The sequence below is a fragment of the Narcine bancroftii genome, chromosome 6 (assembly GCF_036971445.1).
Source record: "Narcine bancroftii isolate sNarBan1 chromosome 6, sNarBan1.hap1, whole genome shotgun sequence".
In the NCBI taxonomy this organism is placed as follows: Eukaryota; Metazoa; Chordata; class Chondrichthyes; order Torpediniformes; family Narcinidae; genus Narcine; species Narcine bancroftii.
In genome coordinates, this window is record NC_091474.1 from 240885235 (window position 1) to 240906142 (window position 20908).

Below are 20908 nucleotides of genomic sequence, written 5' to 3' on the forward strand. Positions count from 1 at the left end.
CTGTTGGGCTCAGAAGAATGGGGGGAGGGGGATGGTTAAAGAAGGATTTTGAACGTTGAAAGGCCTGGACAAAGTAAATGTGGCAAAGTTGTTTCCCATGGTAAGGAGTAAGGAGGGGGTGGGGGGGGGGGGTCTAGGACAAGAGAGCACAACTTCAGAATTGAAGTGTTCCCATTTAAAATATAAATGCAGATGAATTTAGGTAGAATTTGCTACCATGGCTGCTGTGAGGCAGAAACTGATAGGTATCTGAATAGTTAGTGTTATCAAAAGTTATGGAGAGAAGGGAGGGGTGGGTGGACATGGAAGAAAAGATCTGCTCATGATGGAATGGTGGAGCAGACTCAATGGGCCAAATGGCCTTCTTCTGCTCCTATATCTACGGTCTAAGAGGCAGTGCCAAACCAGATTTGAGTTGCAGACGATACTCATGGACACCAGGGCTCATGGCATGGCAACCATACCAACACAGGCTACAAAGCAAAACTGGGCAGTAACAAACAATAGTGCATCCCACCCTGATGGGCTCAATGCATTCCACACTTATTTCGATCAAGGGGCCAGAAAGCCAGTGGAAATCATCTCTTATACCTCAACCACACTCATATCCACGGTCACCACACAGATCTCAAAGGGACTTTCCAGAAAGTGAACCCATGGAAAGCAATAGCCCCAGACAAAGTCCCTGGACTGTGTATCACTTGTATGAGATGTCTAACGGGGTCTTCTTGCAAAAGACCCTCTATCACTGCACTATCCTAGACTATAAACTTGAACTTGGTAAGTGATTAGTACTGACAGCAAGTTAAGTTGACCAATAGCAATGAACTAATTTTCAGCAATTAGATGTCACTTAATTAAACTAAATAAGATAAATAAAAATTAATAACACTAAAAAAATTCAATTAAAAAAACATACAGAGGACAGAAGATCCGGAAAGGCCTCCTGGTGAATGCTTGCAGCTCGAGGAACAAGCGAGGAGCTTGCATTTGGCAGACATTGCATGGTATCAGGAAAGAAGAATATTACCCAGATCTCTTGCTCCAGGTGGTCTCCACATCCATAGCCCCGTACCTCTCCCATCCAGGTGCCTGTCCAAATACCTCTTAAATGTTAAAATTGAGCCCACATTCACCACCCCAGCTGGCAGCTCTTTCCACAATCCCACCATTCCTCCTCATATTCCCCCTAAACTTAGCCCCCTTCACTCTTAACCCATGTCCTCAGGTTTATATCTCACCTATCCTCAGAGGAAAATTTACTGTCTATCCCCCTCATAATTTTAAATACCTCTATCAAATCTTCCCTCATTCTTCCACGGTCCAGGGAATAAAGTCCTAACCTGTATAACCTTTCCCTGTAACTCAGTTCCCGATGTCTGAGCAACATCCGAGTAAACCATCTCTGAACTCTTTTTATCTTATTGATATCTTTCCTGTAGTTAGGTGACCAGAATTGCACACAATACTCCAAATTTGGCCTCACCAATGTCTTGTACAATTTCACCATAATATCCCAACTCCTGTACTCAATACTTTGATTTATGAAGGACAATATGCCAAAAGCTCTCTTCACAGTCCGATCCATCTGTGATACCACTTTCAGGCAATTATGTATCTGTATTCCCAGATCCCCCTGTCCTAATGCACTCCTCAGTGTCCGACCATTTACTGTGCATGTCCTTTCTTGGTTTGTCCTTCCAAAATGCAACACCTCACATTTGTCTGCATTAAATTCCATCTGCCATTTTTCCAGCTGGTCCAGATCCCTCTGCAAGCTTTGAAAACCTTCTTCGTCATCCACAACGCCTCCAATCTTAGTGTTATCTGCAAACTTGCTGAATTAATTTACAACGTTATCATCCAGATCACTGATATAGATGTCAAACAACAATGGTCCCAGCACCGATCCCTGAGACACACCAGTATCCTGTAACTAAGTAAATCATCCATCATCATATATATCTATACATAGATATATATATTTATTTTAAATTATATCTTCATGTATATATGTCATTTTATGGGCTATGCATTGCGTGTGTATGTGTATGCATCAAGGTCTAGAGAAAAGCTGTTTCATCTGGTTCTATATGTAGTCAGATGACAATAAACTTTAACTTGACTTAATAGGTAACACAGGAGATGAGACCTGAAGGCTATGTTTTCCACAAGGTTACCTGGAGGGATTTAATAGAGATTTACAAGATTATGAGAGGCATAGATAGGGTGGACAGCAGTGCCTTTTTCCCAGGGTGACAACAGCAAACACCTGAAGACATCTGTACAAGTTGAGGGGAGGAAAGTTTAGGGGAAACATCAGGGGTAAGCTTTTTCACACAAAGAGTAGCGGGTGCATAGAATGCATTGCCGGGATGGTGGTGGAGGCTTGAACAATAGGGATATTTGAAAGACTCTTAGACAGGAACATGGATGCAAAATAAATAGAGGGTTATGGGTGTGAGGGAGGGAAGAGTTAGATTGTCGTGTAGGTTGATATAGGTGGGCACCATATCAAGGGCCAAAGGGCCTATATTGAGGTGTAATGTTCTGCTTCCTAGAACTCAGTGTGTTGAGTGAGGGAAAAAGAATGGTCAATGTTTCAGGTCGGAACCTTTCATTCAGCAAATCATGTCAGTAAAAATAACTAACGAGCTGAAATACCAAAATGGTTAATCTGAAAGAGGTAGCCATGCAAGTCGTGAATGCAATAGATATCTTCTAAATTTCTACGGATTAATGAATGGCTCCTGCAGTTATAATCACACAAAGTTTAAAAAAAGAGGAAGAGAAAACAAAGAACGACAAATCAGTTCATCATCAGTGATGGGGAGAAGAGCAGAGTTCTTTACAAAGAATGGATATCAGGACATGTCAAACAAATCAATGAGATTAGATATTGTCCGAAAAGGAAACGTACTGCAGGTATTTTTATGGATGTAACTGGTGGAATAGATAAAGGAAAACCAGTAGAGGTGGTGAATCTAAATTCTCAGATGACCTTTGATAAACGCCCCACAAAAAAGGTTAAAAATAAATATAAAAGATTACGGGTGGAAATGAGGCACGCATTGTTTGTTCGGGAGGCAAACAATGATTAGTGAAGTACCACAGGAATAAACACTTAGATCATTACTAGTTACATTCAATGATATGGATATTTCAAACAGAGGAGACTGCAGATGCTGGAATCTGGAGAAACAATCTGCTGGAGAAATTCAGCAAGTCAACCGACTGGAACTCCCATTCTGTGAAAGGGCAGGATGGGTGAGAGTTTGTCCAATGTGTTCAGGAATGGTTTTTTTTATCAATAATATGAAGGTCCCAACTGAAGAGTGCACAATACTGGATCCCACACGAGGAAACAGGATAGGGCAAGTGATGGAAGTGTGGAAGACCCTTCCGTCCATTTACTCTGTGCCAAACTGTTTTTCTGCCTAGACTCACTGTCCTGTACACGGACTGTACCCCTCCAATCTTTTCTTTAAATGTCGAAATCAAATCCACGTACACCATCTCGTCTGTTCCACACTCTCACGGCCCTCTGAGTAAGAAGGTTCCCCCGAATGTTGCCCTTCAATGGGGAACATGGTTTGGGGTGGCAAGGTTAGCGTAGCAGTTAGTGCAATGCTATTACAGTGCCAGTGACCCAGATTCTAATCTGGTGCCGTCTGTAAGGGGTTTACATTCTTCCCGGGTCTGAAAGGGTTTTCTCTGGGTGCTCCTGTTTTTTCACCACCTTTCAAAACGTACAGGGGTTGTACATCAATAAGTCTAAATCTGAATCCATGTATCCGGTGCTATTTGTAAGAAGTTTGTACATTCTCCCCGGGTGCTCTTATTTCTTCCTACCTTTCAAAACATATGGGGGTTGTAGGTATTTGGGCACCACAGGCCTATTACCATGCTGAATGTCTAATTTTTAAAAAAAATTAAATGTAAACATTTTACCTTTCACCATTAATCCATGTCCTCTAGTTCATTTCACCTAATCTCAGTGAAAGAAGCCTGTCTGCATTGATCTTATCTATATCTGTTATAAATTTAAATACTCTTATCAAATCTCCCCTCATTTTCCCACTATAATGGAACACCTTGGATCTAGTGATCATAATATCATTAGTTTTTCTGTTCCTGTCAGAATTAAAAGTAAGACCTTTACAAGGAAACTTGGTTTTCAAGAGATATTGAGCCCCTGGTTAAGAAGGAGGAGGAGGTGCAGAGCAGATCCAGTCAGCAAGGAACACATGAGGTACTTGAGGAGCATAAGAAATGTACAAAAACACTGAAGAAGGAAATCAAGAGGGCTAAAAGAAGGCACGAGATGGCTCTGGGAGACATGGTGAAGGAAAATCCCTTGGGCGTCTTCAGATATACTAAGAGCAGCAGAATAGCAAGGGACAAAATTGGTCTTCTATGCACAGAGGCGAAAGAGATAGAAGACCTTAACTGGATCTTTTGCATGTATTCAGGGTGGCACAGTTAGCATTATGGTGGGACGATTGGTACAACAGTGTTACAGCACCAGAGATCAACAATGAGGTTCGAATCCCATGCTGTCTGTAAGGAGTTTGTAGGTTCTCCCCGTATCCGCGTGAGTTTCCTCTGGGTGCTCCAATTTCCTCCCACCATTCAAAACGTACCGAGGTGGTAGATTAATTGGGTGTAATTGGGCAGCAGGTGCTTGTGAGCTGAAAGGGTCTGGTGCCATGCTGTATGTCTAAATTAAATGACATTAACTCAGGAGACAAACATAGGGTCGATAGAAGTGAGGCAAAACAACAGTGGAGTCATTACAGATCTACAGATTACAGAGAGGTGCTTCCCATCTTGAGGCAAATAAGGGTCGATAAATCCCCAGGGCCTGACAAGATATTCCCTCGGGCCTTGAGGGTCGATAGAAGTGAGGCAAAACAACAGTGCGGTCATTACAGATCTACAGATTACAGAGAGGTGCTTCCCATCTTGAGGCAAATAAGGGACGATAAATACCCAGGGCCTGACAAGATATTCCCTCGGGCCTTGAGGGTCAATAGAAGTGAGGCAAAACAACAGTGGGGTCATTACAGATCTACAGATTACAGAGAGGTGCTTCCCATCTTGAGGCAAATAAGGGACGATAAATCCCCAGGGCCTGACAAGGTATTCCCTTGGGCCTTGAGGGGGGCTTGTACAGAATTTACAGGGACCCTTGATCAAGAGTGATATTTCTAAGTTTGTCTATCACAAAACTGAGTGGACCAATGCATGCCAGAAGCAAAAATAATGTGTGGAGTTGTCCACTTGGGCAGGAAAAACAGAGCATTGTTGAAATAGTAATAGATTGGAAAACACTGATGCACAAAGGGACCCAAGAAACCTTGATTGATGTGTAAGAAAATGGGTAAGTACAGTAGGCAATTAAGAAGGTAATTGTTGTTAAATTTAGACATACAGCACAGTAACAGGCCATTTCAGCCCACAATCCTGTGCCACCCAATTAATCTACACCACACCCCTCCCCCCGTTATTTTTCAAATGGTGGGAGGAATTCAGAGCCCCCCAGGGATAACCCACGTCCTCTTGTTCGTATCTCACCTACCCTCAGTGGGAAAAGCCGATCTACATTTACTCTGTCTATACTCTCATCATTTTTAATCAAATCTCCTCTCATTCTTCTACGCTCCAGGGAAACAAAATCCTAACCTGTATCACGAGACTAGCCTTTCATTCTAGGTAACCTCCATCCCACAGCCAGAGGAAACATTCTCCCTAAATTCACCCTGGACAAACCCTCTCAGGATTCTGTATGTGCCAATGAGATCTCCTGTTATTCTTCCAATCTCCTGTGTCTGTACACAGGGAGAACGTACAAACTCCTTACAGAGAGCGTGGGATTAGAATCCCAGTCCCGAACACTGGCGCTGTAAAGGCATTGCGCCAACCGTCCCGCCCTTATCTCAGCCTTCAGTGCAAGAAGTCATTGAGTAGCAAAATGGAAATAGGCTCTTTGGCCCAACTTGTCCATGACAACCCAGTTGTCCACAAATCATAGTCCCATCTGCCTGTGTCTAGCATTTGGAATCGTCTAAACCTTTGTTGGCCATGTAACTATCCAAATATCTTTCAAAGATTATATTTGTACTCACTGCTCCCACTTCCACTGCAGCTCGTTCCACACATCCACTAATGTCTGTGCGAAAAAGTTGCCCCTCTGGACCCTTTCACATCTTTCAAGTTCAAGTTCAAGTTTATTTTCATCTGATTTCATATATTTAACCCTAAAATCACACAAGACTCAGTACATAAAGTACACGTGAATAATCCAAATAAATATATAAATACTTGGGATGAATTTCATAGTGACGGGAAGCTATTCCCCAGCCTGGCAGTCCTAACTTTGATGTTCCTGTACCTTCTTCTTGATGATAGTGGGTTAAAGAAACCAGGCACTGGATAGAAAAGGTCTTCTATAATTCCTTGAGCTCTTTTTAGACCATGGTCCCAGTAAATGTTGTCTATAGAGGAAAGGGAACCCCAATGATCCTCTTGGAGGTTTTAATGATCCTCTGTATTGATGCTTTGCAGCTACTGTCCCACACAGTGATACAGCCAGACAAGACACTCTCAATTGTACTCCTGTAAAAGGTTGTCAAGATGGGTGCCAGAAGCCTTGCCTCATCAGCTTCCTTCATCCTTAAGCAAGTGGTTCTCAACCCTTTTCTTTCCACTCTCATCCCACTTTAAGTAATCCCTATGCCATCGGTGTGTAGTCAGTGGGAAGGTTGAGAATCACTGCTCTAGACCCAATTGTGACTGAAATACTTTGCTTGAGAAAAATTGTGATTAGCCCATTTCTTTTGGAGTTCTGAAACCGTCATACAACTAGTCATTTAGGCACGATTAAAACTGGTTTTCAAACTTTTTCTTCCCACCCACATACCTCCTTAAGCAATACCTTACTAATCACAGAGCGCCTATGTCATAGGGAATACTTAAAGTGGGATATGAGTGGAAAGAAAAAGGTTGAGAATCACTGCCTTAAACCCTTGCCCTCTAGTTTTTGACTTCCCTTCCTTGAAAAATAAAGTCCGTGAGGATCCATCATATCTAAGCTGCTTGTGAACATTTGTACGATTGCCTCTCAACCTCCTATGTTCCAGGGAAAAATACAATAGCTCATCCAAATTCTCCTCATCTTTTGAGCATTCCAGTCTCGGCAACATCTTTTGAATCTTTTCTTCACCCTCCTTACTAAAATTAGTTAGGGCTTTGGTGAACCCACAGTCGAGTTGTATGTGCAATTTTAGTCCTCATATCTCAGAAGATAAATAGAGGGTACTAAAATGTTCATCGGGCTGAATCCGAGGAAGACAGGCCTGTTGGATGGGCCAAGATTGGGTTGTCTAAGCCTTGTACTCCCTGGAGATTGGAAGAATAACAGGAGATCTCATTGGCACATACAGAATCCTGAGAGGGTTTGTCCAGGGTGAATTTAGGGAGAATGTTTCCTCTGGCTGTGGATGGGGGTTACCTAGAATGAAAGGTTAGTCTCGTGATACAGGTTAGGATTTTGTTTCCCTGGAGCGTAGAAGAATGAGAGGAGATTTGAAAAAAAAATGATGAGAGTATAGACAGAGTAAATGTAGATCGGCTTTTCCCACTGAGGGTAGGTGAGATACGAACAAGAGGACGTGGGTTAAGGGGGAAAGGTGTAAAGTTTAGGGGGAACTTCTTTACACAGAGAGTGGTGGGACTGTGGAACAAGCTGCCAACTAAAGTGGTTCAATTTAACATTTAATAAGAATTTGGACAGGGGTGGGAGGAGTATGGAGGGCTGTGGACGAGGTGCAGGTTAGACGACGAGGCAGAAAAATAGTTCAGCACAGACTAGGAGGGCCTGTTTCTGTGTTGTAATGTTCTATGCTTCTATGATAAGGAACTGAAGTCCACACTCGATGGGTGGCGAATGGATGGAATTCTTTCCCACAAGTAGCGGTGGAGGCCAATTTGCAGAATATTTTTAAGAAGGTAGCTTCCTAGACACTAAAGACATCAAGGGGTATGAGGGGAGAGTTGAAATATATTATTAAGATAGAGGATCAGTCACAATTTTATAAAAAGGAGAAGATTTGAGGGGTCCATTTGTTTCTATTTCCTTGTGGTACATGTCCCTCCCTGGAAGGAAGATTCATCAGGAGGACACGGAACGACCACCCTCCACGACAATTCAATAACTCTATAGTAGAGAGAGTGGAGAACACCAAGTTCCTTCGAGTTCACTTAACCAGTGACCTATCATGGACACATGACAACTCCTGACTTGTCAAGAAGGTGCAAAGATGACAGTACTTCCTGAGAAGATGGAAGCAGGCAAGGCTACCAGCCACCATTATGTCAATCTTCTACAGAAGCTTTATTGAGAGCGTCCAGGACGGCTGTATTCACAATGTGGTACAGTTGCTGCAGAGAAACGGATTAGAGGTCAATCCACAGGACTGTAAGAGAGGATCACTGGAGTCTCCCTCCCCCCATGGACGTGATCTACCGGGATCACTGTATGAAGAGAGCGCGCAAAATCATTGAGGACCTCTTCCACCATGAACAAAGCATCTTTCAGCTGCTCCCGTCGGTGAAGAGATCCAGGAGGATCAGAGCCAGCACCACCAGGCTGAGGAACAGCTTCTTCCCACGGGCAGGGAGAATGCTGAACGATCAAAGGAATGGCTCCCACTAACCATCTGAGATCCTCTTATTCATGAAACAATATTTATTTATTTATTTGTATAGATGAAATACTTGTCCTGCATATGTATTGTTTGTCCATATGCAAGTTATGTCTGGTTGTGTGTCTGCATGTTTTGAACCAAGGACAAGAGAATGTTATATTCTTCGTCAGCTTGTTGAATGGTGTAATGACAACAACCTTGCGCTTAACTTCAGCAAAACCAATGAGATGATTGTGGACTTCAGGAGGAAGTCAGGGGAACACGACCCAGTCCTCATCGAGGGCTCAGTAGTGGAGAGGGTCAAGAACTTCAAATTCCTGGGTGTCACCATCTCCGAGGATCTGACCTGGAACCTCCACATTGATGCAATCACAAAGGCCTGCTCCGGCTATACTTTGAGAGGTATCTGATGAGATTTGATATGTCACCAAAGACTCTCAAAACCTTCCACAGGTGTACCACAGAGAGCATTCTGGCCGGTTGCATCACTACCTAGTGTGGAGGCGCCAACTCTCAGGATAAGATTAAACTCCAGAGGGTGGTCAACTCAGCCTGTGACATTACAGGCACCAGACTTCACTCCATTGAGGACATCTACATGAGACAGTGTCTTAGAAAAGCAGCCTCTATCCTCAAAGACCCTCACTACCCAGGCCATGCCCTCTTCACTCTGCTACCATCAGGGAAAAAGGTACAGGAGCCTAAAGACGAGCATTCTACAGCACAAGGACAGTTTCTTCCCCGCTGCCATCAGATTCCTGAATAATCAAAGAACCAAAGACACGGCCTTACTTTTCATGCACGATTTTCACTTTTTATAGTAATTTTGAAAGATGGTTATAACAGAAATGTTTGCCATTATACTGCTGCCTCAAAACACTGAATTTCATGACTTTTTCATAATGATAAACTCTTATTTTGATTTTGTTTCGTCGGGTTGTACTTGTACTTGTACAATTGATTTGATCCGATTCGATCAGATGGCCATTCCTTCCTGGGTTACAATTGGGTTTGCGCAAAGTAGAAGAGATGGCAGAAGAATTTGTAATGGGACTCGAAATGAATCAGGAAAAAAAAACAAATAATCCTCTATTGAGGCATGCATTTTATGTGTGGGACAAGATCTAAAAATTTGTGGCACCAGAAGAGGGATTATCCTCAAAGATGCCTTTATTTCAAAATAATATAATACCCAGGACTTTGGGGAATAAAATTTTAAACACCTGGTTCAAGATGATATCAGGTGTAATGAGGATTGTTATAATCAACAGAGACAATTCATGTGCTTTGAGAAACTAAAAAATAAATAGAACGTTCTTCCGCCATCGCCAATTACGATCCTTTTTAAGGGATAAGTTGGGATCATTATTGCCCCTACCAATGTGCACAGACATGGAGGTTCTAACTCGAAAGGGGAATGCAACTAAATTTATTTCTATTATGTATTTTCTGCTCCAAGACCAAAGCTCAAAAATTGGATTACATAAATCTCGGGAGAGATGGGGATTGGATTTGGGCATTGCAATTGATCAATAATGCTGGTCAGATTTATGCTTAGATAGTATAACAGCTCTTATTAATTCAAGATACGGAATTATACATTTCAATTTTTTACATCAACTCTATTTCTCACCTCAAAAGTTACATAACAGTAAATCAAAAATCTCAAGTTTTAGGTGTGGCATACTTTTGTACTTCTACCTGGTTATGCATCAAATTAAGACCTTTTTGGATAAATTTGGGGGAAATATTAACCAATTTACAGGGGTGGCCTTCACTCTTGATCTGCAATTGTTCCTTTTGGGGAATTTGTCTGTCATTAACGTTAACTTCCCCAAAAGTAAATCCAAATTTATTAAAATCTCTTTGGCAGTAGCCAGGAAATGTTTAGCGATAATATGGAAACCCGATTCTCTCTTGCACAGTAATTATTGGAATATGGAATTGCAAAGCTGTATTTCCCTGGAGAAAATTACTTATAATCTTAGAAATAAAACATGTCCATAGATCTTTGGCAGCCTTATTGAATTATTTAAATGCCCAGATAGTTTAGTCTATTTATTAAATATTTTGTATTTAATGTTCATCCCTTATTAGCAATTTAATATTTTTAGTTTTATTCTTTTTTTATTATTGTATTAAATGTTGATGTCGGTTCTTTCCCCCTTTTCCTTCTTCCCCCCCTGTCCACTTTTCCTTTCTCTTAAGGTACGGATGGGTTAATTCTGGGCTTAATGTGCATTTTAAGGGTATAATTTTCTTGGTCTTTTTTTATACATTCATTGAGTTCTTTTTTTTGTATATACTGTCACACATATTTTTTCCTAAAAAAATTAAACAAAATATAATAAATAAAAATAATTCTTTTCTGTATCCATCCAAATTACAGTGCGAATTTTAAGCTCTTTCTTCCAGGTCCGTGGAAAACTACAGACGTTCATTTCATTTGTTGGGGGAATGTTGCAGTGCCAACAGACAATGCAGACTTGTATTACAGCTTTTCTAAGACTGGTTTCCAGTGCAGTATCGTAAGGAAATTTCCTTGGCCACAAATATGCCCACTCCTCTTGGCCCAGATGAGGACACGTCTGCTGTGTTCAAACCTAGGTGACCATGAGTGAGACTGCCAAGTGGGGGCAGCCCTTTTTTTAACAAAAATAACTTGCGAGCGTGCAGAAGGTTATTCAAGCTGTATGTGCTGAGGGTCGTGTAACTAGCCAATAACAACAGTCATGAAATAAGACGTGAATGAGAAAGCCTGCTTTGACAAAAGCAACTTTTGCAAGAACTTCACACTTACGTACCCATTATCTTGAACCCTGGCACACAATACTGTTTGCTGAACATTATTTGCCCAGGTAACTATAGCCACAGGTTTTCAGACCTATACTAATCACCTTCCTCAGACAGCTAAGAATGAGATGTGCCTTGCGTCAACAGGAGAAGCAGAAAATTACCTACTGTACTGCAGGCCTGCACAGTACAGTTTTGTGCTTTGTACAATGTGTTCCACGAGTCTTTGTTTATCACCACATTAAATCCCTTTTGTTTGCTCAGTTTGGTTGGGAAAGTGCTTGATTTTCCAATAACTCACCTGACCAAGTAGCACCATTCTTTGCTCACAACCTGACCCTGCCGCAAGATGGTGTCGTGCGTTAATGGTTACCTTCTGAGTCCACCACGGTCTGAGAGCTGTTGTGACCCACCCATTACCTTAAAGCCATACCCTCTTGTATTGACCTGGGAAGTGTAGTGTTTAACGGGTTCGATTCTGGCACTCTGCATGGAGTTTGTATGATTTCCCTGTGACCTGCGCAGACTTTTTGTGGGTACTCCAGTTTCCTCCCACGTTTCAAAGGCGCACGAGGTTGGGTAGGTTCATTGGATGTAACTGGGCAGCGCAGGGTTTCATGGGCTGCAAGGGCTTTCTGCCGTGCTGTATTGTTAAACTTTCAAAAAATCTAAAATTAAAGCCTTCAATACCAACATTCTGGTGAGAAAGCCAGAAATTCAAAGTTCAGATTTATTGTCAAAGAACATCACATATGACCCTGAGATTAGTTTTCCTTCAGAATTTCTACTTCAGCAAAAGCTGCAGATGCCAGAATCGTGAGCGTGCAAAGAAGAGCTGGAGGAACTTGGCGGATCCGAAAGCATCCATAGGTAGAAACTGTCGGACAATGTTTCAAGTTGACTTGAAAAGTCTTGATAAGGGTTCCAACCCAAAACGTTGACTGACCATTCCCACCCATGGAAGCTGTCTGGCTTGCTGAGTGGCTCCAACAATTCTTTGCCTGCTCAACATTCTGGTGGCCCTCTTCTGCACTCTTTCTATTGCTACACATCTTTTCTATAAGGTGGTGACCACAAATGTACATAATATTCCAAGCATGGCCCAACCAATGCTTTGTACAGCTGCCACATCATGGCTTTGCTCTTGTACTGAAAACACCTGACTACAAAGTAAGCTAAAAACCTTCTTCATTATCCCATATATCTGTGTCACCATTTTCCAGAAGCTATGAATTTGCACCCCAAGATCCTTCTGTACATGAACACATTAAAAGGTCCACGCCATTTTCTGAATGTACCTGGTCAACCCAAACTGCATTGCCTCACATTTGTCTGGATTAAATTCCATCTGGCACCAATCCACCCAACATGCCAGTTGAACTGTTTCTCTGTATCCTTAGGCAACTGCTCTCACTGTCTAAAATTCCATCAATCTTCATGTCGTCAGCAAGGTTACTTATCAGACCACAGGCATTCTCATCATGTAAGGGTAGGAGGGGAAAGAGACCAGAGTAAAATTTGATACATCATTCCTGTGATCTTAATTCAGATCAAATATTTCATCCCCACTCTTATTCCCACTCCAAATTACCAAACAAGATGACTCCTTCAACAAACAAACTGAACTCTCTAGCGTAACTACATTCTGGATGCATAGAGGCAACCAGAATTGGACTAAAGGGGTAAAGACAGAATGCAGAGATGAGTGGAAAAGTGGCAGATGGGAGTTCAATCTGGATAAATGATGCATTTTGGGAAATCAAACTTGAAGGCAGAAGAGTTGGATACTTAAAAGTGTGGAAGAACATTGGGACCTTGGGATCCAAATCCCTAGATCTCTCAAGGTCACCGCACAGGTTGATAGGACAGTTAAGAAGGCCCTATGGTATGCTGGGCTTCATTAATCAGGGGATTAAATTTAGGAGTCATGAGGTGATGTTGCAGCTCTATAAATCTCTGCCAAGACCGCACTTAGAATATTGTGTTCAGTTCTGGTCACTTCATTACAGGAAAGAGTGGAAGCTACGGAGAGGGAGGAGAGATTATTTACAGGGATGTTGCCTTGATTGGAAAATATGTTGCTTAGGAGTGAAGAAGTATGAGAGGTGACACAGAAATCTATAAGATTACGAGAGGCGCAGATGAGGTAGGCAGACAACACCTTTTTTTTCCCCAGGACAGGGGTAGCAAACACCACAGGACATATATACAAAGTGAAGGGAGAAAAGTTTAGGGGAGACATTAAAGGTAGGTTTTTTTTTTACAAAGAGTTGTGGGTGCCTGGAATGCATTGCCAAGGATGGTGGGAGAGGCTGGAACAGTAGAGGCATTTAAGACACACTAAAACAGGCACATGGAGGAAAGAAAAATAAAGGGTTATAAGGCAGGGAGGGTTACTTTTTTTTTGGTAGGTATATATGGATCGGCATAATACCGCAGGCCAAAAGGCCTGTACTGTGGTGTAATGTTCTATGCTCTAAGACCTGGACCAGATCAGAGTGGCAAGAAGCAGCGAAGCTGATAATCTCAAGGGATGAGAAGACAAGCACAAGAAATGTAATTGCCCTGCCCACCTGCAATTTGGTGCCTTATTATAGATACAGCTTGACAAAGAGGAGTAAAAATAAAAGGTGGTGGGGAGCTTGAGTGAGGGGCATTTGAGATGAAGAGGAATAGAGTCAAAGAGTTGAACAAGACAGAAATGGGCCCTTCATCAATGCTGACCAGTTTGCCCATTTACACGAATGTTTGCCTGCATTAGGTTTCTATACTTCTTTGCCTTGCCTATTCCAGTGCCTGTCTCATGTCTTCTAAATGGTAATAATTCCTGATTTCATCACGTTCTGGGGCCAGCAGAGTTCACATTTCTAATCTTCTCCATGTAAAAAAAAAATGTTCCCATCAAACCTCTTCTCACCTTAAACATATGCCCTCTTGCTTTTGGGAATGCTGCCCGATCCATGCCTCTTATAATTTAATTTGATCAAGACACCCCTCAGCCTCCTTCACTTCTCCAATCCAGGCAACATCCTGGCTCAATTTCCTCTTTCCTTTCTCCAGCACATTCTTCTGATGGTGTGGTGACAACCAAAACTGCACACGATTCTCCAAGTGCTGCATGACCACTGTTCAGTCAAGTGGCAAAGGTCTCATCCCATGCTATGCCCATCCCATGCTATGCCCATCCCATGCTATGCCCATCCCATGAAGGTGACCATGCCGTATACCTTCTCCACCACCCCATCCATCTGTGCTGCCTCTTTTGTGGAACTGTGGAGATGAACCCAAGATCCCTCTGTACTCAGCATTCCTCACTGACCAACCATCACCTTGCACTCGTCAGGATCAAGCTTCATCTGCCAACTTTCCATCTGATTTATATCCTCCTACACAAACTTCACCTCTGTAGCCACTACCACCAACTTCCATGTACACTTGCTATCCCTGCCTCCAACTCCCACTGAAGATTGTTCAATGTTATATTTCAAAGGTACCACTTTATCATCAATTAAAGTTGAGTGGACAGGCTGTTGGTGTGTATCAAAAAGAGGCAGAGAAATGACAGCAGTGTAATGTAGCAAAGTATTGAGTACAGGGGTTGGGAGGAAATGGTGGAGTTGTGTAAGACATTAGTGAGGCAAGACATCACTAAGTAGAGAAGATTTACAAGGATATTGCCAGTACTTGAGGAGCTAAGTTACAGGGAAAGGTTAAAGAAGGGAGGACTTTATTTCCTGGAGCGTCGGAGAACGAGAGGAGACTTGATAGAGGTAAACGGGTGTAGATAGGGTAATACAAGCAGGCTTTTTCCACTAAGGTTAGGTGAGACAAGAACTAGAGTATAAGGGTTAAATGTGAAAGGTGAAATGTTTTAAGGGAACATTTGGGGGAACAGAGAGTGGTGAGAGTGTGGAATAAGCTGGTGAATGCAGGCTCAATTTTGACATTGAAAAAAAAATTGGATAGGTACATAGGTGCAGGTCAACAGAATGAGGCGGAATCATAGTTTGGCACAGACTATTTGTTTCTGTGCTGTTGAATGGCTCTCAGAATACAGCTATCTCAGGTTATAGGCTCTTTAATACTTACCCTGGTGAGTGAGGGCAAACGTATATTATTTTATAAAGTTAATGGTCATAGCTAATAACATTTCCAATTCAAGCCTTGTTGGCTGGTGTTGACCTGGTGCATGCAGTTTCAGAAAAGCACACCCACAAGGTTCCTTATGTGGGAACATCTGTCATCACATTTGTAATTGTAGCCTTTTGTATTGAGATAAATTAAGTTAAGCTGTTCGAACGAGGGAAGTTTAAGTGTAGAAAGGCAGAGGGACAGAGAGAGCACAGCGGATCACTGGAAAAGTAAAAGGTAAACAGCTTTTCAGGTCTGATCCCCTCATCAAGAATAAGAATAAGAAAAAAAAACAGGTAAACACCCGAATAAAAAGTGGTATGGGGGAAGGAGGACAGGAGGGAGGAAGGGGAAGGAGCACAGCTTAACATGTAAGTGGATACAGGTAGGAGGGTATAAAGGAAAAAAGCTGAGACGTGATGGGAAGGGGGCAGAGGCTAAGAGCCTCTGTGAGAGGAGGAGGAGGAAAAGGGGAGGGGAGCTGGAGGAAAGGAGAGAGAGAGAGAGAGAGAGAGAGAGAGAGAGAGAGACACATAGGGGAAGGGCACATTCCAGGCACCTACCACTCTCTGTGTAAAAAAAGTACCCTGATGTCTCCCCTACACTTTCCTCCCCTCACCAATACCAGCACTTGGTCCACAGCCCTCTATGCCTTTTGATTCAAATGTAAGTCCAGACAGTTTTTAGATGTGACAGTACCTCCACTACCTCTTCAAGCCGTGCCTCCCAGATTCCAGCCACCCATGGAAAAAAGATTCCTTCTCAGGTACCCTCTTGCCCTCTCTGCTTAAACTATGCCCCTTTAGTTTTACATAGCCCTGATATGGAGAAAAAGTATCCCATGATCTATCCTATTGGTGCCCTTATAATTTTGCAAATTCACCCAGGCCACTTCAAAAGCACTTCCAAAACCAATAATTACTATAATCAAGGACAATAGTATCCAACAAAGGTAGGCTTTATCCCCAGGTCAAGCACTGTCCTGAATTGTAAATGCAAACATTTTCCATCATTGCCTTAGGTTCTGAATCTCCCTGCCCAACCAACAATGGGATTATATAGGTTATGTCTGCTTGTGTGTCTGCTTTATGTTTTGCATTGAGGACCAGAGAATGCTGTTTCGTTGGGTTGCAATTGTACAATCAGATGACAATAACTCGTCTTGACCTCAGCAGAAGGATTTCCACAATTCAGGAAGACGTCCCATAGCCACCCTTTCTGGAAGCAATCGTGGCCGGCACTGTCCAAATATCAATTAATTAAAATCTTTTCTGAGGAATCACCTTCTAAAAGTGGTTCAACATCGTTAAATGGGATTTGTCCATTCGAAGTGTGCTTGCCACAACCTAATTGCTTTATTTTCTAATAAGCTGCTAACATGATCCACATTCTCATTCCACTTCCAAGGAAAGGTTACTGAGCTGAAATTTTCGTTGTTCCTTTCGCTGCCTGACTTGCTGAGTACATTCAGCATTTTCTGTTTTATTCATGCTTTGTGGAAGTTATGTACCCACATTGACTCGTCCCCAGTGTGGTGAGATCTCGTAATTTAGAACTTGGAGACAATGGTGTGTTCGGATTTGTATCTTGGTTCATTTCTGTGAAGATCATTTGTTTAATACACTCAGAAAATCTAAATCTAACAGTCCAGCTGCTAGCAGATGACACTAAGGTTAGGGGTATTGTGGATAGTGTAGAAGGTTGCCGTAGGATACAACAGAATACAGATTTGGGCAGAAAAGTGGCAGATGGGAGTTCAATCCTGATAAATGTGAAGTATTGCATTTAGGAATGTTGAGCTGAAGATGGATTATGTGGTTAATGGCAGGATTTTTAACATGTGGCAGAACAGAGAGATCTTGAGGTCCAAATCAAGGCTTATGGTATGCTGGCCTTCATTAGTCAGGGAATTGAGTTCAACAGTCGAGGTAATGTTGCAGCTCCATAAAACTCTGATTAGACCACACTTGGAATATTGTGTTCACGTCATTAGGAAGGATGTGGAGGCTTTGGAGCGAAGAAGGATGAAGGGTGGCTTAATAGGTCTACAGAATATTATGGGCATAGATAAGATAAAAAGCCAACACCTTATTCCCAGGGCGACAGTAGCAAACACCAGAGCGTATCTGTATAAGGTGAGGGTACTAGCCAGCAAGCAACAGCAGGTAAAAATACAATGCTGAAGAAACTCAGCAGGTCCAACAGTGTATTTTATGTGGCAAACATAACGATACATACTGAGGTTTCAAGCTTGAGCCATTCATCAAGCAACACCAGTTCCTAAGTTGAAGTACATGACAGAAGTTTGTGCCAGATGAAGATCCACCGTCCAATGGAAAATTTAGATCAGGACTAAGTCCAGCGTACAAGTGCTGACAGATTTACACCTTCATAAGAGGTGACTAGGAATGTGGATGAGGGTAGCGCAGTGGATGTTGTCTATATGGACTTCAGTGAGGCCTTCGATAAGGTTGGAAGGTTAGTTAGGAAGGTGCAGTCTTTAGGTATAAATTTTGAGATAGTCAAATGGATTGAACATTGGCTGAAAGGGAGAGGCCAGAGAGTGGTAGTGGATAATTGTCTGTCAGGTTGGAGGCCAGTGACCAGTGGTGTGCCTCAAGGATCTGTATTGGGCCCATTGTTGTTCGTTATATACATTAAAGATCTAGATGATGGGGTGGTGAATTGGATTAGTAAATATGCAGACGATACTAAGATAGGTGGAATAGTGGATAATGAAGAAGGTTTTCAAGGATTGCAGAGGGATTTGGGCTGCTTAGAAAAGTGGGCTGAAAAAATGGCAGATGGAATTTAATGCTGATAAGTGTGAGGTGCTTCATTTTGGTAAGAAGAATCAGAACAGGACATACGTGGTAAATGGGAGAGCATTGAGGAATGCAGAAGAGCAGAAAGATTTAGGAGTAACGGTACATCGTTCCCTGAAGGTAGAAACTCACGTGAATAGGGTGGTGAAGAAGGCTTTTAGTATGCTGGCCTTTATCAATCATTGCATGGAATATAGGAGTTGGGAGGTGATGTTGAGATTGTATAAGACGTTGGTGCGGCCTAATTTGGAGTTCTGTGTGCAGTTCTGGTCGCCTAATTATAGGAAGGATATAAACAGAGTGGAGAGAGTGCAGAGAAGGTTTACCAGAATGTTACCTGTGTTTAAGCATCTAGAGTATAGGGAGAGATTGGACAGATTAGGTCTTTATTCTTTGGAGCGTAGAAGGTTGAGAGGGGATTTGATAGAAGTATTTAAGATTATGAAAGGGATAGACAGAGTGGATGTGGATAGACTATTTCCATTAAGAGGAGGAAAGATTAAAACAAGAGGACATGAGTTAAGAATTAAAGGGCAGAGGTTTAGAGGTAACATGAGGGGGAACTTCTTTACTCAGAGAGTGGTAGCCGTGTGGAATGATCTTCCGGGAGAAATAGTGGCGGCGGAGTCAATTGTATTATTTAAGAAAAGGTTGGACAGGTCTATGGATGAGAAGAAGATGGAGGGTTATGGGCATTGTGCAGGGAGGTGGGACTAGAGAGGGGTGTTTGGTTCGGTGCGGACTAGAAGGGCCTAATGGCCTGTTTCCGTGCTGTAATTGTTATGTTATCCTTTCACACCCCCTTCACTATCATTCACTTCTCATAGAACTGCATTCATCACCTTTTAATTCAGACGCCTGCCTGCTTTCTACTCATACTTTGAAGAAGGGGTCAGACCCAAAACGTTCACTGCACTTCTTTACCTCCTACAAAACCCCTCGAGTTCCTCCAGCGTTTGTATCTTTCCTACAAATCACAGTGTCTACAGACTTTTGAGTTTCACTCTCATCACATGGACCAAACACACGCTTGTTGGAACAATGCACCTTCAATCTGTTTGTCCACTTCCTTGGACGGAAAAGACAGCAAACTCGACAGAATTGGTTGGTAGGCCTGAACTGCAAGAGTCATCTCAAGGGGAAAACAGTGCACAAGGGGCCCAAGCTAGTGAAATGTGTAGGAGGCAAATTACACCACTGATAAGTGGAAATTCTGCCTAGCCCGCAGGAAAACGAATTCCCGGGTTGTACCTGATGCCATGCATGTACCCTGACAATAAATTATGAACCAAAAACCAAAAACCCCTCAACCACGCAGAACGTTCAAGGTTAAGAATGGTTATAGGGGCTCAAGAGTTGCGGACAAAATAATTCAATGTTCAATTCAAGCATTCAGTTTGAAGAGAAAATTTTACCAGCGCGATGAGCCATCTTCACACAGATTTCGATCTTCTTATGCTCTTCGAAGCAGAGTCCTGTGAGGCGGCGAGGTAACATCCCCCCATCTAACCGTATGAACTGACTGAGAAGGAGCACATCCTGGTTGGAAGCAACAAGAGAAATCAGCTGACATGTAACAAAGGAAGCAACGTGACATCAGGATCACAGTGAACAGTACAATCCATTCCCACATTCCATTATATCACAGGAAATCTGTATCTTCGGTCCCTTTTGAAATGCTGTTTGGAGAAAAAAAGATTTCTTTCGCAAGAATTTGTGTGTTTTGCGAGCTAAGTCCGACTCATCCATGCCAACCAAGTTATCATTCTGGGCTAGTCGCAAAGTGCCAGCATTGGGTGCATATCCTTCTAGACCCTTACTATCTGTATCTATCATAATGCCTTTTAAATCTTCTAATTTTATCCACTTCTATAGCTTCCTCAAACACAGAGATATGGACTACCATCCAAGTGAAAGATTTGACTCTCAGATCCCTCTTAAATTTCCCTCCTCTGACCTCAAACCGATCCCATTTCAAACTAGGCACCTTGTCAAAGCCTTGCTAAAACCCTCACCAATCCGCTTCATTGCTCTTTCAAAAATCTCAAACTAAATCTCCAGGCACAGCGCCATTCTAACTGTCTCTAATCAGTCCCTGCCTTCCCAAATGTGGCTGATCCTGTCCCTCAGAATCACCTGCAGTTACGTGAGGTTTTGAGAGGGGAAAAGCTACATTTGAGGAGATGAGAAAAGATTTACGAAGAGCGGATCAGGGACCTATTTGTTTTATGGGCAGGATATAGTAGAGGAATGGGGGTCTTTTAAAGGTGAGATCTTGAGGGTACTAAATCTCTATGTTCCTGTTAGGTTAAAAGGCAGGGTCAAAAGTTTGAGAGAGCCGAGGTTTTCAAGGGATATTGGAAACTTGGTTCTAAAAGAGAGGGAGACCTACAATAAATACAAGAAACAAGGAATAAAGGAGATGTGTGGAGAATACATAGAATGTAAAAA

The 20908-nt window shown here is 42.4% G+C and overlaps 1 protein-coding gene across 4 annotated transcripts in view; it reads right to left on the minus strand.

The window, feature by feature from the left end:
* The window catches only part of mrps18a (mitochondrial ribosomal protein S18A), a 136526-nt gene that overhangs the window by 84486 nt on the left and 31132 nt on the right, over positions 1-20908 (minus strand). For all 4 annotated transcript variants that reach the window (XM_069887802.1, XM_069887803.1, XM_069887804.1 and 1 more), the window contains exon 4: positions 19873-19996. In XM_069887802.1, coding sequence (XP_069743903.1) covers positions 19873-19996 — 124 coding nt within the window. The remainder of the gene's footprint in view (positions 1-19872; positions 19997-20908) is intronic.